The 24,526-nt window shown below is 41.9% G+C and overlaps 1 protein-coding gene across 1 annotated transcript in view; it reads left to right on the forward strand.

Moving 5' to 3' along the window:
- The window catches only part of LOC136587190 (uncharacterized), a 390,750-nt gene that overhangs the window by 322,443 nt on the left and 43,781 nt on the right, over nt 1-24,526 (forward strand). Inside the window, exons 9-10 of the mRNA XM_066585727.1 lie at nt 9,530-9,583; nt 17,600-17,704. Of these exons, the coding sequence (XP_066441824.1) occupies nt 9,530-9,583; nt 17,600-17,704 (159 nt within the window). The remainder of the gene's footprint in view (nt 1-9,529; nt 9,584-17,599; nt 17,705-24,526) is intronic.

The raw sequence follows: 24,526 nt of genomic DNA on the forward strand, positions 1-24,526 counted from the left end.
AATTTTATTAGAATAAAATATATGATAATTATTTTCAGTTATTCATACCACAGAGCTAAACCATTGTGAATCTGCAATGGACGACAAACGGGAAGAGGCCTGCACTCTCTGAGTGGTTTCTAAGATGTGGCTGAAGAGCTGTGGCAATGAGTGCAGCTCTTTGTAATCTCGTGCACAGTTGAAGGTATACAACAGGATTTGGATGACTAGTGGAATTAGGTGATCGCGACGCCAGTGCCTGCATTAAAAGTGCTTGGCAGCGAAATAAGACTGACACGTATGTTGGTAAATGACAGGCACACCATTCACTTTCAGACCCGTGGTTGTCTGCATTAATATTAAGCTCCAGGAATTGCATATACAGCTTGCATATACACTGTTTAACACTTTATACATGGATAAACAAACTTTAAGGAAGAGCTATGTAGAGATCTGATGAGAAAATATCCCTTATCAACCCCACTAACAGTTTTGCCATTCCTGAAACACTATGCTCAAGTTATCTTTAGTAAATACCACCATTGTTTTTTGCAATGTATTTTTGCAGTGTTTACCATGTGATATAAATATTATGTTACTTTTATTCTGTGGGTTGTTATGATTGTCACCCCTTCTCTAGGACAGGAAGATATACAGGAGACTGCACTGGTCTCCTCTCCCCCTCCCTCTCTGCAAACCACTGAAAAGTGACAGCTGTAAATTCAATATTCCTGACAACACCTCAAACAGCTGTAGGGGTTCATCCACACGTATGCATACATGGGTGTGCACAAAAACGCGCACCCACGTACATTCACAAACACGAGTGAATGCAGGTCCATGCTCGTTGCCTTGAATTCAATGAATGGCCAAGTGCTGCCTGTGATTGGTTGAGTGCTGTAACCAATCACAGGCAGCACTCAGCTATCATTCAGTGAATGGCTGAGTGCTGCCTGTGATTGGCTGAGTGCTCAGCCAATCAGATACAGCCCTTCCAGCGGGCAGGGATTTTAAATCCCCACCTACTAAAATAGATTCGGAGCAGTCGAGGGAGAAGACAGGCTGGAGGCGCCTGAGCCCCGGCAGCCGTGGAGAGCTAAGTATATATTTTTTTATTTTTAACACATTCTAGGGATGATTTTTAGGGAAGGGTTTATATTTTTCCCCCAAATCCCTGTAGGGCTTGCCGGCAGCCCATTGCTTTCAATGGGTAGAAGCGCCCATCCCATTGAAAGCAATGGGAGAACATCGCAATCCTCTGCCACAGCTGTCACAGATTCTTTACTCCCCGCAGGAATTCCCCTTTTCACTGAATATTGTGACAGTGCTGTCACAGTGTTCAGTGACAAGGGGACTCCCCACTGTGGAATATTGATGCGCAGCATGGACTTATGGCGCACGCATGTCCTATGTTTTGCAGGTATGTGCGTTTGCACGCCTGTAAAACACGAACATGTGAACACACCATGGGGAACCAATGGTTCTAATAGGCGCGTGTTTTTGTGCGCACAATTGTACGCACATAAACACGCTCATCTGAATCTATCCCTACACTAAAAGCATGTACGTTGCACTGATAGAACCTTTTTAAAATAGAACAAGCTATCTTCGTCCAAAATGTCAATGTCCTTTTCCTACAGAACAGAGTTCAGTTCTAAACTGTTGGGGGGTTAATAACTAAGCTAGACCCCTTTTCTGTTACTCCAATTGCAGAGACAAAGAAGAGGACTGGCTTAATTAAGGTGAACTGAACAGCCAGCCCCTATGATGAAATGATGGGCACAGAGAGAGGAGCCATCTCACATCCCATGTGTAAACAAACTCTAAAAAAAAGGAAATCTATATATCTCATATTTATCTATCCATCTCATTATCTATCTATCTATCTATCTATCTATCTATCTATCTATCTATCTATCTATCCCATATCTATCTCATATTTATCTATCCATCTCATTATCTATCTATCTATCTATCTATCTATCCCATATCTATCTATCCATCTCATATCTATCTATCTATCTATCTATCTATCTACCTATCTATCTCATATCTATCTATCTTTCTATCTATCTATCACCATGTGCATGTTATGCCATTTGTCTTATATCTGGCTCTTATAACGTGTCAGGTGGTCAGGATTCGATAGGTGGGATGGGATGCACTATAACATTTTGCGAAGGATCCTCCATAAACTTTAATGTGCCCTCTTGGACACCTGTGTATGTAATTGTATTGGGAGGCCATCCTCTACCTAGCCTTAAATGGCCGAGAACAGGGAATAACAGATTTCCTTCTATCTATCTATCTATCTATCTATCTATCTATCTATCTATCTATCTATCTATCATCTATGTATCTAATAGCTATCTATCTAATAGCTATATTAGACAGCTTTTAGATAGATATGAGATAGATAGAGAGATAGATATGGAATAGATGGATGGATGGATAGATAGATATGAAAGAGATAGATATTGGATAGATAGATTATATCTATATCTCATATATATTAATCTATCTCATATCAATCTATCTGTCTATATGTATCATCTATCTATCTATCTATCTCATATCTATCTATCTATCTATCTATCTATCTATCTATCTATCTCATATCTATCTATCTATCTATCTATCTATCTATCTATCTCCTATCTATCTCCTATCTATCTCCTATCTATCTCCTATCTATCTATTTATCGTCTATCTCATATATATTTATCTATCTTCTATCTATCTCATATCTATCTATCTATTTTCTATCTATCTCATATCTATCTATCTATCCGTCTATCTTTCTATCTATCTATCCATCCTTCTATCTCATATCTATCTGTTCAGTTATTTTTGAGAAACCCTTGACCATTTAACTACCGTATTTATTTTTGTTATCTTTATGTCTCCATTTCTCTCACACGGTTTCTCCTGTTGAGGTGTGTACATAGTTTATAGCTTGTGGAGATGTGTTATGACTTTGATTGAATTCCATTATGACTGATAAAAGCTTTTGCCATTTCATTTATTTTCTCTCACTCTCAATATCTTGGGTCGGATAATAAGTCTATCAATCTTGTTATAAAATTTCTGCCTCATCCAAACACTGTCATATGTGGAGTGTAAATGTATCACCTTTGTGCCTCCCCTGGAAAGTTTAAGTTACACAGGCTGGCAATTACTTGAAAATCAATAATTCTTCTGAGATGATCCATTGGTTATCACTGCAGATCCATGATGTAGGCGTGCGGGTCAGAAGCAATTTTTTTGTGCATGGCTTTATAGCCGAAAGCAAAGGAGATTTGCTTCCATATATTTTTCTAAAATGTTGAATGCAATAAAATATTTTGCACCCATTGAAAGGCATGGAAAATCGCTTTTTCGTTCACACTCGTAGAGGAAAAATCGCAGCACACTCTATTTTGTTCCATACTCTCCGCAGACGGCCTCCATTGAAGTCAATGGAGGCCATCCGACCCGCAGCCCATATGTAATTAACATTGTATATGAGCTGTGGGAACCAGTATCATCACTTAGTGATGGCGCTGGAAATACAAACAATGGCGAGCCCTTTACATGCCGATTAAGGGGTTAACAGCAGTGGTTGTTGTCCTGATGCAACCCCGCTGTTGCAGCAGGAGGCCAGCTATCAGTAACAGCCGGCTTCCACTGCCAGATAGCGCAAGATCTCTTCCAATCTCGCGCTATCCATAGGGTCTAAGTGTACCTCCTGTTGCGTTAAGCACCCCTCTGTCAGGACGTACAATTACACCCTCTGGCGAAAAGAGCTTAAAAAGTCATGGATAGATTTCCAAAATAGACAGGTAAGGATACTTTTACACAGGCCGACAGTTGCCCGAGTGGTCACTCAAAAGAGCGATTTACGGTCAACTGTTGGCCCATGTAAGCACGGCACCCAACCGGTACACGTCAGCAAGAATCGTTCACTTGTCAGAGTTGCTTGGTTTTCAGCTAACCTAAAAACCAAACAACTGTGAGCCGGTGTGAATAGGCAGTCGTTCAACTATGAATGACTGCCTGTTTATTCTTAATAGAAGCAGATGCCCGGAACAGAAAAGCGATATTCGTTTGCTTAAACACCCAACAGTCATCCCATGTAAGAGTACTCCAAGTTGAAGATCCTGAATCCAAATATGTAAAAGGCCCCCGCCTACTATGTACCGTTTATAGTACTGCTATGTTTTTGTGTGACGAAGGGGCTTTTGGTCTCCATCAGAACAAAGATCAGTAACTGCTATCTCCGTGTTCCTCTATACCCACAGTACTGGGTCCAGGCTTGTTGCTGTAAACGTTCTCCTTTTTTATTTAGCGTGCATTTTAGGTTTTTTTTTTGTAATGTTCACATTTGTACCATGCGGTTTTATCCTATCTGACGTAATATCTGCATGCGTGTGTACAGTATATTATTTTGTTAACACCGGGATGTTAAAAACATCTTAAGAAATAAGCAGAATTAACTTTAACTCTGAACTTTTAATATACTTTTGTATGGAATAAGCATGTGGCGCACGGTCATCGGCGGCATTTTAGCTAACGTCTAACATTCCCTAAGTGCTTTTTTAAAGTCCATTAGCAGGTAAAGGTTTGAGATAAGAATTACTGTCAGCCTTGCTTGTAGACTTGAATAATTTTACCACTAACCCTAAATAATGCATGACATTTTGTAGTAAAAAATGTTTCGCTTTACCAAACCGCAGGTAGAAAAAATGTGCTGCAAGTAATAAGAAGGGCGTACAGACCAGATAAAAGACTATTTTAACAGAAGTCAACCAAGTTTGACTCTGAGTTTTCTATGTACAGTTATAAGATAAAGTAAGTGAACCCCTTGGAATTACCTGGATTTCTGCATTAATTACTAATCAATTGAGGGCAGAGTATTATTTAAGTCACAATTACAGACAAACACAATCTAATTGAACTAGTAACACACTAAAAAGGTGTCCCGTTTATATCTTGTACATGGAGTAAGCATCCACAATGCAGGGAGAAGAAGTATATGAACCCTTGAAATCAATATCCTGTAGATGCCCCTTTAGCAGAAACCACCTCCAAGAAACATTTTATAGAGTTGAAGATAAGATTTTCACAATGTTGAGGAGGAATTTTGGACCATTCCTGGTTGGCGCAAGATTATATTGGTTTTGTATCATGAGATATTGGAGTTTTTAATCAAATTCTAGAAAGGTTAAAGCGGTTTTCCTGAGTAATGACCTATCCTCGGGATAGATTGTCAATACTTGATAGGTGGAAGTCCACCACTCTGCTTTCCAACCAATAAGCTGATCCTCTGGCTCGCTGTCAGTGAAGCAGAGTTGGACATCGTCATTGGGGTTAGAGCTGGAAATGTAATAGAAGGCATCACTTCCAATGACTTAATGGGAGCAAGCATTTCTATTACACTTCCGGCTTTGACCCCGATGACAACATCCGGCCCCGCTGCACTTAAAGTTGGCTGGAGGATCAACTAATTGGTGGGGATACTGAGCAGCGGATCACCACCGATCAACTATTGATGACCTATTCCTTAGGATAAGTCATCAATAGTAAATTCCTGGAAGGGCGGACACTTCCATGGTTATCGCTGAAAAGTTCCATAAATTATGATACACTACACCTTATATTATATTATCCTATACCTATAACTCACTCTTTCGAGGCTTGTTAACATTCAAGTCTTTGTTTGAGAAGCCATGGTCTCAGAACAAGGACTGATGACTAGAGATAAGCGAGCATACTCGTTAAGGCGATTTACTCGAGAGAGCATTGCCTTTTTCGAGTAACTTCTGGCTTGTCTCTGAAGATTGGGGGGGGGCATGGGGGGCGGCGGAGGGGAGTGGGGTGGAGAGTGAGAGAGATCTCTCTCTCCCTCCCGATCCCCTCCGCAACCCCCGCTCATCCCTGCGGCCCCCCGAATCTTCAAGAACGAGCCAGCAGTTACTCGAAAAAGACGATGCTCTCTCGAGTAAATCGTCTTAACGAGTATGCTCGCTCATCTCTACTGATGACCCAGTGACCACTTCACATAGTCCCTTTGTCTTCAGTAATACAGTAAGTTGAAGAGACCAAAAAGAGGAATGGGGAGGGAGATGAAGCAGCACTGAATGATTGGTTTACAAGATGTTAGGAAAGTGCCCAATATCATAGTGTTATTTCCCTTGTGACCTAGTGAAGTCTGAAATAATTCTTTTCTGTGATAGAAAGTCTGTATTCTTGGAAAAACATTTACGGTCTCCTTAGGTCGCGTTGCAACTTGCAAGTGACTCCGAGTGGACAAATGCAGGAAATCCAAACCTGATGGTTTTCTTGCAATTGTTGGGTTATGGCAGCTGCAACCGCATTCACGTACATTAAGATGAAATGTATGACAGCTATGGTGCAATAAATGACTGTATGATATGCGTTGCTGAAAAAGTCAGAAAAAGAAATTGTGAAACTGAACATTTGCTGATATTTCAGTGTGATATTTGACACTAGTATTGGCGCTGTTAGGTGATTAGGATATGTCTGTGATAATGTCAATTGCCTGAACATACAGTCATAACTCAAGACTCCTATAAGATGCCACACAACAAGTGGTCACGAGCCACATGTGACTCCTAAGTCACTGGTTGGTAACTATTGGCTTAGGTCTGGCTGAATGCTCCAGACCAGCAAACTGCAAAAACTTTTGCTTTTATAGCAGTGACATGGTGGAATTGTCATGTGTTGTTGTCCATCTGACTTTGTATTTACCTAATTTCAAGAGCAGAAGTTCTTTTTATTATGTCCTGATACATAAAACCATAGAACTGAAAGAGGATATACTTAGTTTTTCTCATGACTGTATATGGAAAAGAATTCCTGCTAGATGTATTCAGGTAGAAGATATACTGTGTTTAAAATGTATAGTACCCACAAAACTAGCAGCTCATCTTGGCAGTGGCTTTGGACCGTAAAGATTAGCTTCTGGGAGTTTGCATAAATTAATGATGTCTTGGGGAATTGTCTTCAAAAGAGGCAATTAATTTTTGCATAAATACATTGAAAATACATATACAGTGTTGATATTAACCAGGAATGTAGACAAAATTCATCTTATGTCCCCTTGTTTACCTACTGGCGGTTTACATAATGACTCTCGATATCTAACTACTGCTGTGTCATAAATTTTGTGGTATTTGGATTTGTAAATGTTAACAAAAAAAATATATAAAATATCTGTGGATTCTGCAGTTTTTATGTCTGGTGTATTAATAATAAATGAGGACAACAAAAAAATACAACTTTAGCTACTTCTGTGTATAAATCACCTGTCACAGAGTTCTTTATGACTTTTCCTTATTACAGCACAAAATAGGAGAATGTCATGTTGCTTATAGTCAGGAATCAACACTAACCCATTAACTACCAGCTTTTTGGGGGTTTTAGTTTTTTTCATCCCCGGGTCCCAAAAGCTGGGCAAGTTTTTTAATGGTACCATTTAATGTATTGGAAATCTTCTAATATTTCTCAGTGGTGTGAAGTGGAAAAAAATGGGTTTTGCTTTTGCGGTTGTCACGGTGCGGCAAAAGTGACATGTTAACTTCATTCTATGAGTCAGTAATAGAGATGAGCGAGCATACTCCCTAAGGCAAACTACTTGAGCGAGTAGTGCCTTATGCGAGTACCTGCCCACTTGTCTCTAAAGATTCAGGTGCTGGCAGGGGGCGGGGAGGAACGGGGGGAGATCTCTCTCTCACGCTCTCCCCCCCGCTCCCCCCTGCTCACTCCCGCAAACTCACCGCTCTCCCCCGCCAGCACCCGAATCTTTAGAGACGAGCGGGCAGGTACTCGTATAAGGCACTATTTGCTCGAGTAGTTTGCCTTAGCGACTACGCTCGCTCATCTCTAGTCAGTACCATTATGACAATACTATATTTAGTGATTTTTTTTTTTATATGTTTGACTGCTTAAAAAAAAAGTTAAAAACCTCTTTTATTAAGAAGAAAAATTATTTTTGTCAACTTATTTAAAGTCCCTTATCATTTACTTTTCCGTTAATCGCCCTGTGTTAGGGCTTGTTTTTTGCAGGGCGAGCTGTAGTTTTTTATTGCTGCCATAATTAGTTACACATTTTTTTAGATAGTTTCTAAAACGGTGATGCCAATTATATTTATTTTTGTTTTCACAATTTTATTGGGAAAATGGTTCCTTTTATCTTTCATGTTTTTAATTTTGTTGTTTTCACTAACTTTATTTGACTTAAATCAACTTGTGATCATTTAATCGCTTCCACGATATACTGCAATGCTTTAGTATTGCAGTATATTGTATTTTTCATGTTCCTATATTAGGCTCGCCAATTGCAGGGCATAATATGGTTACATACATCATGTCGGCGCTGGAAGCCTTCACTAGGGCAGACCTATAAACCTATTGATCTGAGATGTGAATACTCACTTAAAGCTATCCTCGGGCCTGAACAAAGATGCCCATTCTCTGGCTACCTGAGGCTTGCTGTGCATTAATATGCATGTTTAGACTAAGATACTACACCTACTTTGATTGACCAGTGCTGCACATGTGAGCAGCCATGGCTCTTAGGAGTAGTATGTAGTGTCTTGGATTACCAAGGCACTCTAATGCACAGTTTGCATCTGGTAGTCAAAAAAGTGGTTCAGACATCTTTGTTTGTCCGGGCCTGGAGGGTTGCTTTAATTTCATGGAACAAGAGCGTTAAGCCTTATCTATTAGGGTTATTATACGGGAATTTTGCTTTTGGCAAAAAAATGTTACTCCTTGTATTCCGAAAGGTTCTACAGTTTTATGATATATTTTCTGTGTTAATTCCTTGTGGTTTTCAGTATCTTTGCTTGCAGTTGTTCAATAGAAAGCTTCATTGTTTATCAGTGGGGGGAACGAATATTTACTGTAACGTTCTATTGTTACATATGTGGACTAGAGAAATATGACTATGGTATGATATGATTATGTTGACGGACATGGGGAGTATATTGGCTGTGTAATGTTAGTGCTGTAGTCAATGCCCCGTCACAGGTTTTCATCCGCAGACCTATTTTCACTTGTTATTTTATCTGTCAAAGAGCAAACTGAAAGACTGCTGAGGCTTCGGCAAGTTGACATTATCAGCATAACGTGGTCACCGAGGTCACTCATGAAAATGTACAGAGAACCTCAGTTTCTTTCTGCAGAATTCCCGGCTCAGCCAAATGTGCGAGGCGGAGGGAGATCTGTCATATTCTAGGTTTCTGGATGAGGACGATGTTTGAATGATGCTGATTTGAGACTACGCGACTTCATAATAGTTATGGTTATTTATGAGTTTTGGTGGGCTGTGTTCAAGGGACAGAAAGTAATTGAAATCACCTGTTGTGTCATGTCAAATATTGGTGACCCGTTGCAAAATAATTCATTGGATGTTATTTTTTTTAAAGCCCAGCAGTTTTAGTTTCTGGTCTATAGTCCATTATAATTCAGAAGATACATTTGAGGTCTTTCTCGATGTCCATATGGTCTGTAATCCCTTCTAAAATGTATTCTTTTTATGTTTCAGTTGGCTACCGAGGTCTTGGAAGGGCTGTTGGAAGAAGATGATGAAGTGATACAAGTAAGTATATACATATGTTTAATGAAATGTTGAGACTCGTATATACTTATTTTTTTTCTTCTCGTATTACCCACCATCGTCCCATATTTTAGTTCCAACCTCCGCTTCATTGTTTTCACCATTGTCATAGATTCAACCTCTTCATTATTCCCTCCACTGTCCCTTTTCATTGCCTCGTCTATCACTTTATTGTTCTCACCTCTGTTCAGTGTTATAGTCCCATATCATAGTGCCAACTTCCACAATATTATCCCCATCACTGCCCATTGTCATAGTCTCAACCTCCACCTAATAATTTACATTCTTATCCTATGTCATAGTCCTACCCTCCACTCTGTTATCCGCAGAACTGTCTGATGTCATCATCGTAAGTTTTCATCTATTATATTCCCACCACCAAACCATGTCATAGTGCCAGCGTCTCCCCTGTTACTCTTCCGCTGTCCCAGGTCATAGTGCCAATGGGTCCTCTATTATCCCCTCCACCATCCAATGACCCCCCATATTCCCACTGAACCATATTATAGTGCCAATGTCTCCTCTATTATCCTCACCACTGTGCAATACCCTAGTCTTCAGTATCACTCTATTATATCCCCACCATAGAACTATGTCATAGTGCCAAAGTCTCCTTTATTTTCACAGTCCCAATGTCCCCTCTATTATCTTCACCACTGTCTGATGTCACAGTCTCAATGTCCCCTCCACTACCCCACTACTATCTTATATCATAGTACCCATATCCCCTCAATTATCACCACCAATGTTCCCTCTATTATACCTACTGTTGTCTCATGTCATAGTGCCAACATCCCCTCCATTATCCCCACAACTGTCTGATATCATGGTCCTAATGTCCCCTCTATTACCCCCACTACTCTTTAATGTATTAGTGCCAACATCCCATTCATTATCCGCACCTCTGGTGTCATAATCAAAATGCCCCTCTTACTACCACTAATCTGTCATAGTGCCATTGTCCTCTCATTATTACTATTGAATTTCATAGTGCCAACATCCCATTCATTATTCCCACCTCTGTACGATGTCACAATCCCAATGTTCCCTCTCTTATTCCCACCACTATCCCATGTCATAGTCCCAACATCTATTCTGTTGTTCCCAGTACTGTCAAATGTCATAGTCAAAACAACCACCTTCATTATCCTCACCACAGTCCGATATCATAGACCCAATTTACCCTCTATTATCTCCACCACTGTGGAATATTATAATGCCAGTACCCTCTCTATTATCCATAGTCTCAATCTCCGCTCTACTCTCCCCACCACTATGCCATGTCATAACCCCAACTTACACAGTAGTATCCCTATGACTGTCCCATATCATAGTCTCGATCTCCGCTCTACTCTCCCCACCACTATGCCATGTCATAACCCCAACTTACACAGCAGTATCCCTGCCACTGTCCCATATCATAGTCTCGATCTCCTCTCTTCTCCCCAACACTATGCCATGTAGTAACCTCAACGTACACAGCAGTATCCCTATCACTGTCCCATATCATAGTCCCGATCTCCGCTCTACTCTCCCCACCACTATGCCATGTCATAACCCCAACTTACACAGTAGTATCCCTATGACTGTCCCATATCATAGTCTCGATCTCCGCTCTACTCTCCCCACCACTATGCCATGTCATAACCCCAACTTACACAGCAGTATCCCTACCACTGTCCCATATCATAGTCTCGATCTCCGCTCTACTCTCCCCAACACTATGCCATGTAGTAACCTCAACGTACACAGCAGTATCCCTATCACTGTCCCATATCATAGTCCCGATCTCCGCTCTACTCTCCCCACCACTATGCCATGTCATAACCCCAACTTACACAGTAGTATCCCTATGACTGTCCCATATCATAGTCTCGATCTCCGCTCTACTCTCCCCACCACTATGCCATGTCATAACCCCAACTTACACAGCAGTATCCCTACCACTGGCCCATATCATAGTCTCGATCTCCGCTCTACTCTCCCCAACACTATGCCATGTAGTAACCTCAACGTACACAGCAGTATCCCTATCACTGTCCCATATCATAGTCCCGATCTCCGCTCTACTCTCCCCACCACTATGCCATGTCATAACCCCAACTTACACAGTAGTATCCCTATGACTGTCCCATATCATAGTCTCGATCTCCGCTCTACTCTCCCCACCACTATGCCATGTCATAACCGCAACTTACACAGCAGTATCCCTACCACTGTCCCATATCATAGTCTCGATCTCCGCTCTACTCTCCCCACCACTATGCCATGTCGTAATCTCAACTTACACAGTAGTATCCCTGTCACTGTCCCATATCATAGTCTCGATCTCCGCTCTACTCTCCCCACCACTATGCCATGTCATAACCCCGACTTACACAGTAGTATCCCTACCACTGTCCCATATCATGGTCTCGATCTCCGATCTACTCTCCCCACCACTATGCCATGTCGTAACCTCAACTTACACAGTAGTATCCCTGTCACTGTCCCATATCATAGTCTCGATCTCCGCTCTACTCTCCCCACCACTATGCTATGTCGTAACCTCAACTTACAGAGTAGTATCCCTGTCACTGTCCCATATCATAGTCTCGATCTCCGCTCTACTTTCGCCACCACTATTCCATGTCATAACCCTAACTTACACAGTAGTATCCCTACCACTGTCCCATATCATAGTCTCGATCTCCGCTCTACTCTCCCCACCACTATGCCATGTCGTAACCTCAACTTACACAGTAGTATCCCTACCACTGTCCCATATCATAGTCTCGATCTCCGCTCTACTCTCCCCACCACTATGCTATGTCGTAACCTCAACTTACACAGTAGTATCCCTATCACTGTCCCATATCATAGTCTCGATCTCCGCTCTACTCTCCCCACCACTATGCCATGTCATAACCCCAACTTACACAGTAGTATCCCTGTCACTGTCCCATATCATAGTCTCGATCTCCGCTCTACTCTCCCCACCACTATGCCATGTCATAACCCCGACTTACACAGTAGTATCCCTACCACTGTCCCATATCATGGTCTCGATCTCCGCTCTACTCTCCCCACCACTATGCAATGTCGTAACCTCAACTTACACAGTAGTATCCCTGTCACTGTACCATATCATAGTCTCGATCTCCGCTCTACACTCCCCACCACTATTCCATGTCATAACCCCAACTTACCAGTAGTATCCCTACCACTCTCCCATATCATAGTCTCGATCTCCGGTCTATTCTCCCCACCACTATGCCATGTCCTAACCCCAACTTACACAGTAGTATCCCTACCACTCTCCCATATCATAGTCTCGATCTCCGCTCTACTCTCCCCACCACTATGCCATGTCATAACCCCAACTTACACAGTAGTATCTCTACCATTGTCCCATATCATAGTCTCGATCTCTGCTCTACTCTCCCCACCACTATGCCATGTCGTAACCCCAACTTACACAGTAGTATCCCTATCACTGTCCAATGTCATAGTCCCAACATCCCCTCTATTACCTCCATTAGTGTCCCATGACATATTGATGCAGGGATAACCACCAGACACTTACTGTATGTCTTGGGGGCAAAACCCAGCACTATAACAGAGTGTTTATTGTGATATTCATATTGCTCCTTCTCTTCTATTTACCCCAGTGATAGGAAGTAAGCAAGCTTTATTTTAGGTTGTGAACTTTTAGCACCCAACTTGATAACTGGAGAAAAAACTTTGCGTGAGGAGACCGGATTTTTCTTTTTTAGAATATCTATTCTTCTACCTATACTATTCTAGCCGCTGCCTGTAAAGTGTAAGCTCTTTTGCCTGAATCTCCTTTATAGCGCGCAGCAAATAGCCTCCATTTTCTTCAAATTGCCTATATATGTAATGTTCTGCTTCAAGAAATCCACCGTCAAACCAGTCAATGGCCTTTTATTTTTTCATTTACTCTTGTTTTTGGAGAGCCTTTCGGCACATTATTCCTGGCCGTTCCTTACAAGCCATCCTTTTTCACACATTCATCTTAATTTAAAACATTTTCCCCAATCTATCGACAATGATTCTTTGTCGAATAACACTTATGTAGTTAATAATACGTTACATGTCGAAAGTTCTAGATTCTATGCTCCATTGTACTTCACCATATAAGTGTTTCTGTATTTTATAGTGTTCTTTATGCGACGTGTGCCTTTGGCATTTGCTGTGAGGAATAAAAAGTACGTTCAATTCATCGTATGCACTGTTACTGATACGGCAATATCAAAAATGTATAATATTTTTATTCACTTTTTTTTTAAACAGGGAAAAGCGAACAGAGTTTTTTTTAACTCATTTTTAAAAACTTTTTTTTTACTATTTTTAAAAAAACTTTTTTATGTCTTTCTAGGGTACTTGAACCTGCGATCTTATGATTTCTCAAATAATAGACTACGTTGAATCTGTTTATATTGAAGTTTTCAATAGGATAGCTTACAAAACCATACGGAATCTTCGATAATAGACTGTAATACCTCTGGACTGCAGTCTATTATTACTCATCATTGACTGGCGTTCAGTTGCCATGACCACTCATCAGGAGCGTAACTATAGAGGATGCAGGGGATGTGGTTGCACCCGGGCCCAGGAGCTTTAGGGGGCCCATAAGGCCTCTCTTCTCCATATAGGGAACCCAGTACTATGAGTAAAGCATTATAGTTGGGGGCCCTGTTACAAGTTTTGCATCGGGGCCCGGGAGCTTCAACTTACGCCTCTGCCACTCATCGACCCTCCATGATTACATGGCAGAGGGCTGATGATGTCATGAGGCGCAAAGGGGTTAGAGAGTTTCTCCCATCTCAGACAATCATGGCTGGTATGAGAGTATCCATTTGTATTTGGGAGGGATTACAAATAAGACCAATGTGGCTGTGTTCCTTTAACTCCCGTAGAAGTGCATGAAAGTTACATAAACATTGTAGCACAGTAAGCTGGGCTGGTTCTGTAATCCTGGTGACTTCTGGCCGTTTGCATGTCCTCATGACTGTCTGAGATGGGAATAACCCTTGAAACAATATTTTTTCCTCAATACCTTCACATACCTATCCAGAGTATAGGTCATCAGTGAAAAAGAGGGTAAACAACCCCTTTAAGTGATAAGATTCTATCCACTAGGGGATCTTACTGCATGCTGTCTATGCACTGAACCCAGTTGTACATTTTTATGTAAGTAGTTCATAAGCTCCCCCTGGTGGCGACAGGAGGCAGGCAGAATGTAAATCTTCATCTACATTGGCTATTTGGTGCTCTGCAGGTTTCGCTGCCATAAAGATATATTAACAAATTAATAAGCAGAGTGTTGGACATGAAAGGTTGGACCTTCACTTTAGGGGATTTTTTTTAAATGTATTACTAGAAAATAGGTATTTAAGCCATGATAGCCCTGGGGTACTAATGTTCCTCCTAATAAAAACTAAAAATAAAAGTGCCCAGTTTGTAATGCGGTGCTGGCATGAGGCCGTTTTGGAATTATAGCACTTTGAAGACTGTATTGTAGCACAGTGTAATAAAGAGTATTTGAACTCATTTCACAGTCTGCTCCCCTGCTAAGACGAGACACACAACAAAGCGCTCACTCTATAATAAAAAGCCATTCAAACTTCTTTGCACAAAACTGGTCACTATGGTAACGGTAAGAACACAGGTTAATTACAGTAAGATTTGTCAAGATCGAAGGCAACAACTGTACATATGTACATATGTGACCTCCAATATCCGTGCATGTTGTACTGCAGAACTCTATTCTTTACCCTTTCTTGCACGTCTCCGCCCAGCAGATATGTACAGGGTGGGCCGCGGAGAAGTAGGCTGGCTTCACACTCTTCTGAAAGCTATCTAAAAGAAAATCTGTCTTTATTGCCTATAGCAACCAATCACAGCACAGCTTTCATTTTACCTCAGCAGTAAACTGTGCTGTGATTGGTTGCTATGGGCAACAGAGAGATTTTCTTTTGGACAGCTTTCGTAAGACTGTGGTGTTGGGCTAATTTTCCATGGCCCACCCTGTACTTGTAAAAATAATATATGTTATTAATCATTTGTAACACAGTTACCTACTGTTCAACATTTTTACAATATAAGTCCCACCTATAAGTAAAAGTCACCACCCATGAGGACCACTAGAGTACATGTGTTAAAGGGCCATTCCAATGAAACATTATTTGTTTCATTATGTACGTAGTCCCCAGTATATAATGAAACAACTGTCCTACGAAAAGTATTTGGACACTCCTATCGGTAGAATGGATTGTGTCTAATTGGTATGTCACATGACCTGAAGCATGCTACATAAGACGTAGACCCTTGGAGGTGTCAGACATACTTTGTGATGTGAACTGCACACTATTGAATATACAGGTTATGCCGCTGCACACAACCCGTCCATCACACAGAACGATCCATCATCCCGTCTATAATAGTGCAAGGAGCATCTTCATTGGACAGTTGAGTGATGGAAGAACGTTCTATGGAGTGATGAATCATACACTACTCCATTTTCAAATCAGATGGCTGTACCCGGATCTGGAGGAAGCCTGGGGAGCATCTTTTGCCTAAGGTGTGTCGTGCCAGCAGCCAAGTATGGTGGACATTCCGTTACGATCGAGGAATGTTTTTACGGGGCATGGTCTCAGTTCATTGGTTGTAGTGACAAGAACCATGAACATGGAGGTGTACCCTAACATTCTAGGCAATAGCGTACTGCTGACAATGTGGCAATATTCTGGGAATAATCAGCAATGCTTCCAACAAGACAACATGCCTTGTCACAAACCCAACGCTGTTTATGACGGTTTGAGGATGTGGATGTTCCATGATTGGACACGCCGCTTGCCTTCTGCATCCTCCGCTCTGAGCGCCCGGCTATATAACAGCCGGGCGCTGAAGCGGGGGAACAGCTTATGCAGAAGACAAGCGGGAACACTTGCCCCACAGAGGGGCACATTTTACTATGGGAGAGACACTGAGAGGGGCATTGCGTTTAGTGGCAGGATGGGAAGAGTGTGCAGACATGAGTCTTAGCTGTCCAAGGCGGCCTGGGCCCAGATAGAGTAGTAGGATAAAAATGGATGTCACTTTTCAGAGAAGTCGTCACCTGTAATCATTGGAAGTAACTGCACTGTAATCACTATCACTGCATAGAACTGGTATCCTAGCTCATAAGCATTAAAAAAGTTGTGTGTATCCCATAATGGTATGAATGAAAAGATCAACTCATTCTGCAAAAAAACAACAAGCCCTCACACAGTTCTGTTGATGGAAAAATGAAAAAGTTATGGTTATCAGATATGGCACGTTACGTGTTCTATAGCGCAAAAGTAGTAAGAAAATACTAAGTGATGTTTACACACTCTTCTGTTTTATTGTTCTAATGCAAGACACTATATAGTGTGGCATCTCCCACAAAGTAAAAAAACAAAGTCTACAGCATATGTAATAGTTCTCTCTTAGTCAAACATTACAAAGGTTAATTATGACAAAGCTGCACGCTCAACATCTGAGACCCCGTTACTCAAATTTCACTACAATTCATGACTTTTGCATACGTACCTTTTGCTATGTCCACGATACTACTGCGTGAAATATAACCCAATACTTTCACACAATCATACCTGCATCCATGTGCATATCTTCTTCTGGCGAATGTGCCCATGTGGATACACCTTGTTAGCTGCATTTTCTTTGTACTTGCCCCAAGTGCATGAAATCTCCTGGTCACAGATAAATGGCAGCAAAAAATCTTAGATGTGTGCGTAATCCTGCCTGACGTCACATACATCACAGTTCATTTTTGTAGTCTCTTCGCTTATTTTCACATACTTTTTGAGTCTGTCTTCTGTGATTATTATGTATGCTATGAGATCATTAATAGTTATTCACACCCAACCAGGAATATTATCAGCATCTCTCAGCCCTCTCTTGCCTGCTGCTCCGTTGCCCATAATTATGCCCTTTTTGACCCTTGTCTTGTAGGTATGGTATCTATTGGGATGGGTCTGTTATCTGCAAGCCAAGAAGTCTGACGAGGAGGAGGCTTTCAAGGACTCTGCCAGGACTTATCTAAGGAAAGCCAAAAAGGTAGACAGCTGCTGTATGCATATCTTGATCTGTTTTTATCCCCTGTGGTTCACCTGTCACTGAGAGTAAGGGCTTTGTGTTCTCGGCTTTTTAAATGAGAAATATGCAGCAAGGGGGAGGATGAATAAACCACTTAAAAAAAAAAAAAAAAGTCGCGGCTCCAGCAAGATATTTACTTGTGTTCGTATTTATATGTGAATATGTTTTTATTGTTCACGACTCTGAAGTTGCATTTGTTCCTTTTCATTATGATCAAAAAGATTTGAAAGGAGCTTGTGAAATAGTTTTCGGCAAACAAAAAAGGGATTACTTTTAGCCGTGACAAAATCTTGCTTATCTTTTGCTTTTCGCTGAAATATATTTGCTCGGAAATAGAACGCTTTATTATATTTGTTTTATATTTTCCATTACGTATTTATTTTTGCTCTGCCAGCGCTTAGCGTGATAGCAGCCTCCCGCTTCCCAGCTTGCTGTTTAAATGGCCAGGGATTGCAAACAGTCTTTTGCAAAACCCCATAGGAAAGCAAGATTAATTCTGCATAATGTATTTCCGACTTTTCCTAGATGCACGGACAAAGCCGTTGCAGCCACGTTGCCGGACTGATATATTGTCTACTATGCTGGAAATTGAGGGGTATTTACAGAGGGGCTATTAACCCTTTACAATCTAATTTGTATCCTGGTTTTCCTAGGGGGCTTACTCTTTTTCTGCCGTTATACAACGGCGCTATATGCTGGCTAAAGCCAGTACTGCATGAGGTGACACGTTGGATAGGCTCCGACAGCAGAGAGGCTGGCAATATACAGTAAGAGAAACCAGACGGCCGTCTTCCAACATCAGAGCTGTACAGCCTTAAATCGTAATGTCTTCAGACGTCAGACAGTGGATTGGAAAGGGTTAATTTAATGTCTTCATGGTGTCAAGAATACCTACCTACTTTGTAGAATTTTTTGTAAATCTTGCCTTATCCCAATATGGTTGCCGTAGCCATTTTTTCCTAGAAAAACTTGAACTGCATGTTAGTTGATGTTATGATATGATTTCTACGCTTTATGTCGTATCGATCTATCTTTATTATCCTACCAAAGGTTTTTGAACACCCCCATCAGTAGAATACATCATGTTCTAAATCATGCTACACAAGATACCCATGTCAGCCATAGTTGGATATACGGGTTCTGCCGCTGCACGCAAGCCGTCCATCACAAAGTGCAATCCATCAGCCCATCTACAATGGTGCAAGAAGTGTTCTCATTGGACAGTTGAGCAATGGAAGAAATTCTATGGAGTGACTAATCACACTACTCCGTCTTCAGATCGGATGGACGCACCTGGGTGTGGAGGACGCCTGGGGAACACTTTTTGCCTGAGTGTGTTTTGCCAACTATTGAGTACGGTGGAGGTTCCATTATGGTCTGGAGATGTGTTATCTGGCATGGTCTCGGTCTGTTAGTTGTAGTTACAGGATCTATGAAGACTGTTGATATTCTAGACAATCACTGGTGTAACTATAGAGGATGCAGGGGATGCGGTAGCACCCGGGCCCGGGAGCCTTAGGACAGGGGTCCCCAACTCCAGTCCTCAGGGACCACCAACAGGTCATGTTTTCAGGATATCCTATAGCAAGAACAGCTGTGGCAATGTCTGAAGTACTGCTGATAATTATATCACCTGTGCCATACTGAGGAAATCCTGAAAACATGACCTGTTGGCGGTCCCTGAGGACTGGAGTTGAGAAACACTGCCTTAGGAGGCCCATAAGGCCTCTCTTCTCCATATGGGGAGGCCAGTACTATGAATAAACCATTATAGTTGGGGGCCCTGTTGCAGGTTTTCCATTGGGGCCCAGAAGCTTCAAGTTACGCCTCTGTAGACAATATTGTGCTACCGACAATGCAGCTATATTCTGGAAATGGTCGGCCATACTTCCAACAACGCGCCTTGTCACAAATCCAATGCTGTTTTATGCTGGTTTGAAGATATAGATGTTCCACGATTAGGCTGGCTGCCCGACCTGAACCCTACTGAACATCTCTGGGATGAATTGTAACATCAGGTCAGGGAATATAAACAGTGTCCATTTTATTTGAGAAAACTCAACAGACGTTTTCAGGATGAATTGAGGGAAATACCTGCTGAAGTGTATCAGATGTTAGCACAACATACGCCACGGAAAGTATCCGATGTCATTAGGGTCAAAGGAGCCCCACTGAATATTAACATATGGAATTAAATCCTACTTTTGATTCTTGCTCATGTGTTCAGTTACCATCCATCCTTCTCTACAAAGGACATTAGTAATACACCAAAAGTAGTGATCTTATTTGGTAGTCGAGGGCCCAGTGAGTCCACCTCCCACGTCTCCTGCCATAAACAGATGCAAATAAAATCTGTTCTCCCGTGAATAACTGGAGGTCTGTGAAGGAAGGCTGGATTTCTGTGCAGTGTGATAAAGCCCGCTCTCTATATGGCTGCTTCCAGCAGATGACATATGTTATCTGCATCACACATAAATAAGCTACAAATGCACCGCTCCGCCAAGAATCCCACAGGTAGATCATTAACATATAAATGGTTTGTCGTTAATTTGTATCTATAAATAAGTCTCTTATTTCCTTTTTTCCCAAGTATGTATTTCCTTTCCGCTGCCTGATGTTGTCAGTCAAGTACGGAGATGTCAAGAGCTGATCTTACCAGGGATTCAGCCTCTCACTTAACATACAGATAGCACGCGCACTTGAGAATCCGCAGCCCATTTAAATAGTGTGGGAGAGGAACCTGTAAATCCCTTTCTTATTACCGAAGACTTTGCCTATTACGATGCATACATTTATGTAGAGGCATGTGGCGGTATTCTCCTGTGCATGCAGAATAGCGGCTCTTGGAGGTATATTATTGTGGATGTAATGTCACTAGTCTTGCATTATTTTAGCTCACCAAATGAAGAAGAGCTTATACAACTGTAACACACCGCAAAGTCGTCTAGAACTTTCCATCAAGTCCAAACTGACTAAAAATCTGTTTTCTATTCAGATATAACATATAGTTTAACGAGAATTGTATTTTTAGGGCTTGCAAACATATGCTGAGAGGCTTAAAGGTTATGTTCACCATTCAGTACTATGTTATAGTTTATATAGAGAGATCTCTGTGTAGATGTAATGTTGAGTTCTTGCGGCTGATTTTATCCATTACAAAGCACATAGAGATTTTGTTCGGACCTTGTTTTTCCCCTTCCTTTAGAGGTACAGTAGGGTACTTCCCAATCGCTAATGGAAGACTGGAACACACCATGTGCCACATGCACAATGGAATACATCATCTATAGTGCATGTTATATATATCCCTTGTTTCTGATTTCGTAATCACTTGTATTTTTACGTACTTGATTTTTTTTTACAATGAGTGATATATATATATTTTCTGACCCTTTCAAGGGAGGCTCTAGTACCCTGTTAGGTTGACTCTAGCTTGGATGCAAGATGTGATGCGGGTGGGTATGGAGGCTCTAGTACCTTGTTGTACCATCTCTAGCTTGGATACAAGATGTGATATGGGCGGGCATTGAGGCTCTAGTACCCTGTTGTACTGCCTCTAGCTTGAATACAAGATGTGATGCGGGTGGGTATGGAGGTTCTAGAACCCTGCTGTACCACCTCTAGCTTGGATACAAGATGTGATGCGGGTGGGTATGGAGGCTCTAGTACCCTGTTGTACTGCCTCTAGCTTGGATACAAGATGTGATGCGGGTGGGTATGGAGGTTCTAGAACCCTGCTGTACCACCTCTAGCTTGGATACAAGATGTGATGCGGGTGGGTATGGAGGCTCTAGAACCCTGTTGTACTGCCTCTAGCTTGGATACAAGATGTGATACCGGTGAATATGGAGGCACACAGGTTCCACATGGTATCCTGTGGCATATAAGTCCACATTGCCTGTAACTGAGCCTCTTGATCGTGAAAACTCATAGGCTGTCAAAGTTGGCCTCCCAGACATGTTCTATTGGTGATAAATCTGGTGACCGGGCAGCTACAGAAGTGTGACAATGTTATGGGGACATTCCTGTGACCCCCTTGTGTGTGTGGCCGAGCATTATCCTGCTGGAAAATGCATCTTAGAAGCTGCCATGAGAGTAACACAGGATGTATATGCAGGATTTCCTGAACATGTGGCTGAGCTGTCATTGTCTCTCGTCCCACTACTAGGGGTGACCGACTGTCGTATGCGATGACCCCGCAGACCAGCAATGGGGGAACTATGTTGCTCCATAGCAAAGGCAGGCTTGCAGTGCTCACCCCGAGTTCTCCAGACACTAAGAAGGCCATCATCAGTGCCCTAACTAAACCTGGATTAGTTGCTGAAGACAACCCAGTTCCACTCTGAAGCAGTCCCATTTTATTGTTCACGATACCACTGCAAACAGAGGTGACAGTGGGTGGGTGTGAAAGGCAGTATACTTAATAGGCACTCTGAGACCAAAAGTCCTTCAGCCAAGCACCTGGGAATGGTTCAGATAGACATAGGGGCCTGTAACAATGGTGCCACCTGTCTCTGGATGGTTAACAACAAAAAAGTTGGAGCTGCTTGTGCGTCTTGGACAATGAGATGATCCTCTCTGCTCGTGGTCTATCAATAACATCCTGAGCCTGGTCAGCTTGTGTGCATGCCCTCACATATCCACTGGTCCCAACGCTTCTTAACAGTCTGGTCAGAATGGCCCAGATGGCAGCTAATTTGTTGATATGAGCATCCAGATTTCCAATAATACGCCCCATCAAACTCTGTTAACTGGGCAAAATCTCTTGGATTGCATCGTAGAGGTGTCTAGTAGTCAACAAGGTCTACACGAGCGGAAAATGAGGTCCACTACACACAAGTAGACTCTGAGAGCCTTTCTCTAAACCAAGGGTGGAACCTCTTTGGCCTCCAGCATAATGCCCCTCCATGGTATACAGTATAATCCCCCTTATTGCCTCTTTTTAATGCAAATGTCTTTTATATGTTAAAACAAAAAACATATATACTCACCTGTATTGGTCCTCCCGCTCCCAGTCTCTGCAGTCGGCGCTGCACTGCTCAATCAAGCACTTCCTGGTAGAGCAATCACATGAACACTGAGGCTGAGACTTACCTGAGTCATGTGATTGCTCTACCAGGAAGTGCTCAGGTGAGCAGTACAGCATCAATCGCCAGGAGTCGGAAGAGCAATATAGCTGAATATATCTTTAGTGATTTTTAATGTTGTCTATGAACCCCAGCCACAAGCAGGGCTTCATAGGTATTCATGCATGGCAGCCCTAGGAACCTTCTAATCTCTGGATTACCATGCTAGCTCATCAGTACCCCGCAATCGCATTGCTGGGGGTACTACCAGAGGGAGTCTCCCCCGATCTGCCTGACTGTTTCAATACGTGGTCAACTTTGACTAGCTAACTCTGATTGCAGCAGTTGCCAGTGGCCCTCAGCTATGAAAAACAGCTGCCAGCTTCCGGGTAAGGAGCAGACTCGGCCTGGCTCCTGCTCCATACACCCTTTGCGATGTAAATTTTAATTATGTGATCATGAAGTGGTTAAAACTTATTCCGTATCTATATGCAAAAGTATGTGTCCAATTGCAAGGATTAGATCCAATCGTTGGAACCTCCACCAATCACAAGAACAGAAGTACGTTTTTTCTCCGTAGGAATGAATTGGCACCCAAATGTGTTGGCTGCTATTCCATTCATCTCTATTGGGCTGCTGTTGAGACACGGAGTACAGCGCTCGGCATTATCAGCCCAATGAATAGAAAGGTAGCAATCATGCTCAATTGCCTCTCCACTCATATAGGTGGACACAGGGCTTCTTGACCAGTGTGGATCACAGCGGTTGGACCCCCATCGATTAGACACTTATCTCCTTACCTGTGGATAGGGGATGAGTTCTAAACTTGGTGCAACCACTTTAAAGAATACACTTGTTCTAAATAGGGCCTTAGCAAACAATAGTGGGGGAATAAACCCAAGTATCATGGAAAGGAGACAGGGCAAACGAGCACCAAGTCCTCCTGTCCTAAGTGGGTGATACATACAGTAGCACAATAATATTACGGTGCTCCCTGTGTTGCGGCATGTGCAAATAAACAGCTGTCAGTTAGTGGAACTGTGCCATTAGGTGCTGAAAGATTAAAATCATATGTTTTCTCCCTCCAGATTGTTTGAACACTCACTTGGGACTGTAGCAATCTCACAGTTTAGTTGCATCTAAATACTCTATTCTTTCCATAGTCTTAGTAACGGAGGAGCTGATTATAAATGTTAGTTTTTCTGGGTTGATTTTTTTAAACAGTTTCACAGGAATGCATCAGTGTGATGGCTAAATCTTGTTCCTTTAGCAGAAGCGCAATCTCCCAGCTGTCTCCACCCGTTATGTGTGATATCAGCTTCAGCAGAAAACATAACATGCCTACAAGAGTCATCCCAAAATACTTTTTTAATTTATTTTTTTTGTCCAGTATGTTTTTTTTCCAGCAGCCGTGATTCTTTTTCTAGGGATTGACATTGTGATCTGATGAATCAGAAAAAAAGTATTAGTTTTGCAATAATAAGTGAAGGTGATTTCATATTATGTAGTAATTCATCAGTACAAATAAGAAAAGAAATATTACCTGGTGTATTTCTTGTTGGAGTAACAGATGTATACTGCTTGTGTTTATACATTACGAGTACCTTATTTTAATAAACCCAGAAGTTCCCAAATCAGAAGATTTGAAGTGGCCTTGTTCCCAAATCAGAAGATTTGGAGTGGCCTTGTTCCCAAATCAGAAGATTTGGAGTGGCCT

This window comes from Eleutherodactylus coqui, chromosome 12, assembly GCF_035609145.1.
Source record: "Eleutherodactylus coqui strain aEleCoq1 chromosome 12, aEleCoq1.hap1, whole genome shotgun sequence".
Lineage (NCBI taxonomy): Eukaryota > Metazoa > Chordata > Amphibia > Anura > Eleutherodactylidae > Eleutherodactylus > Eleutherodactylus coqui.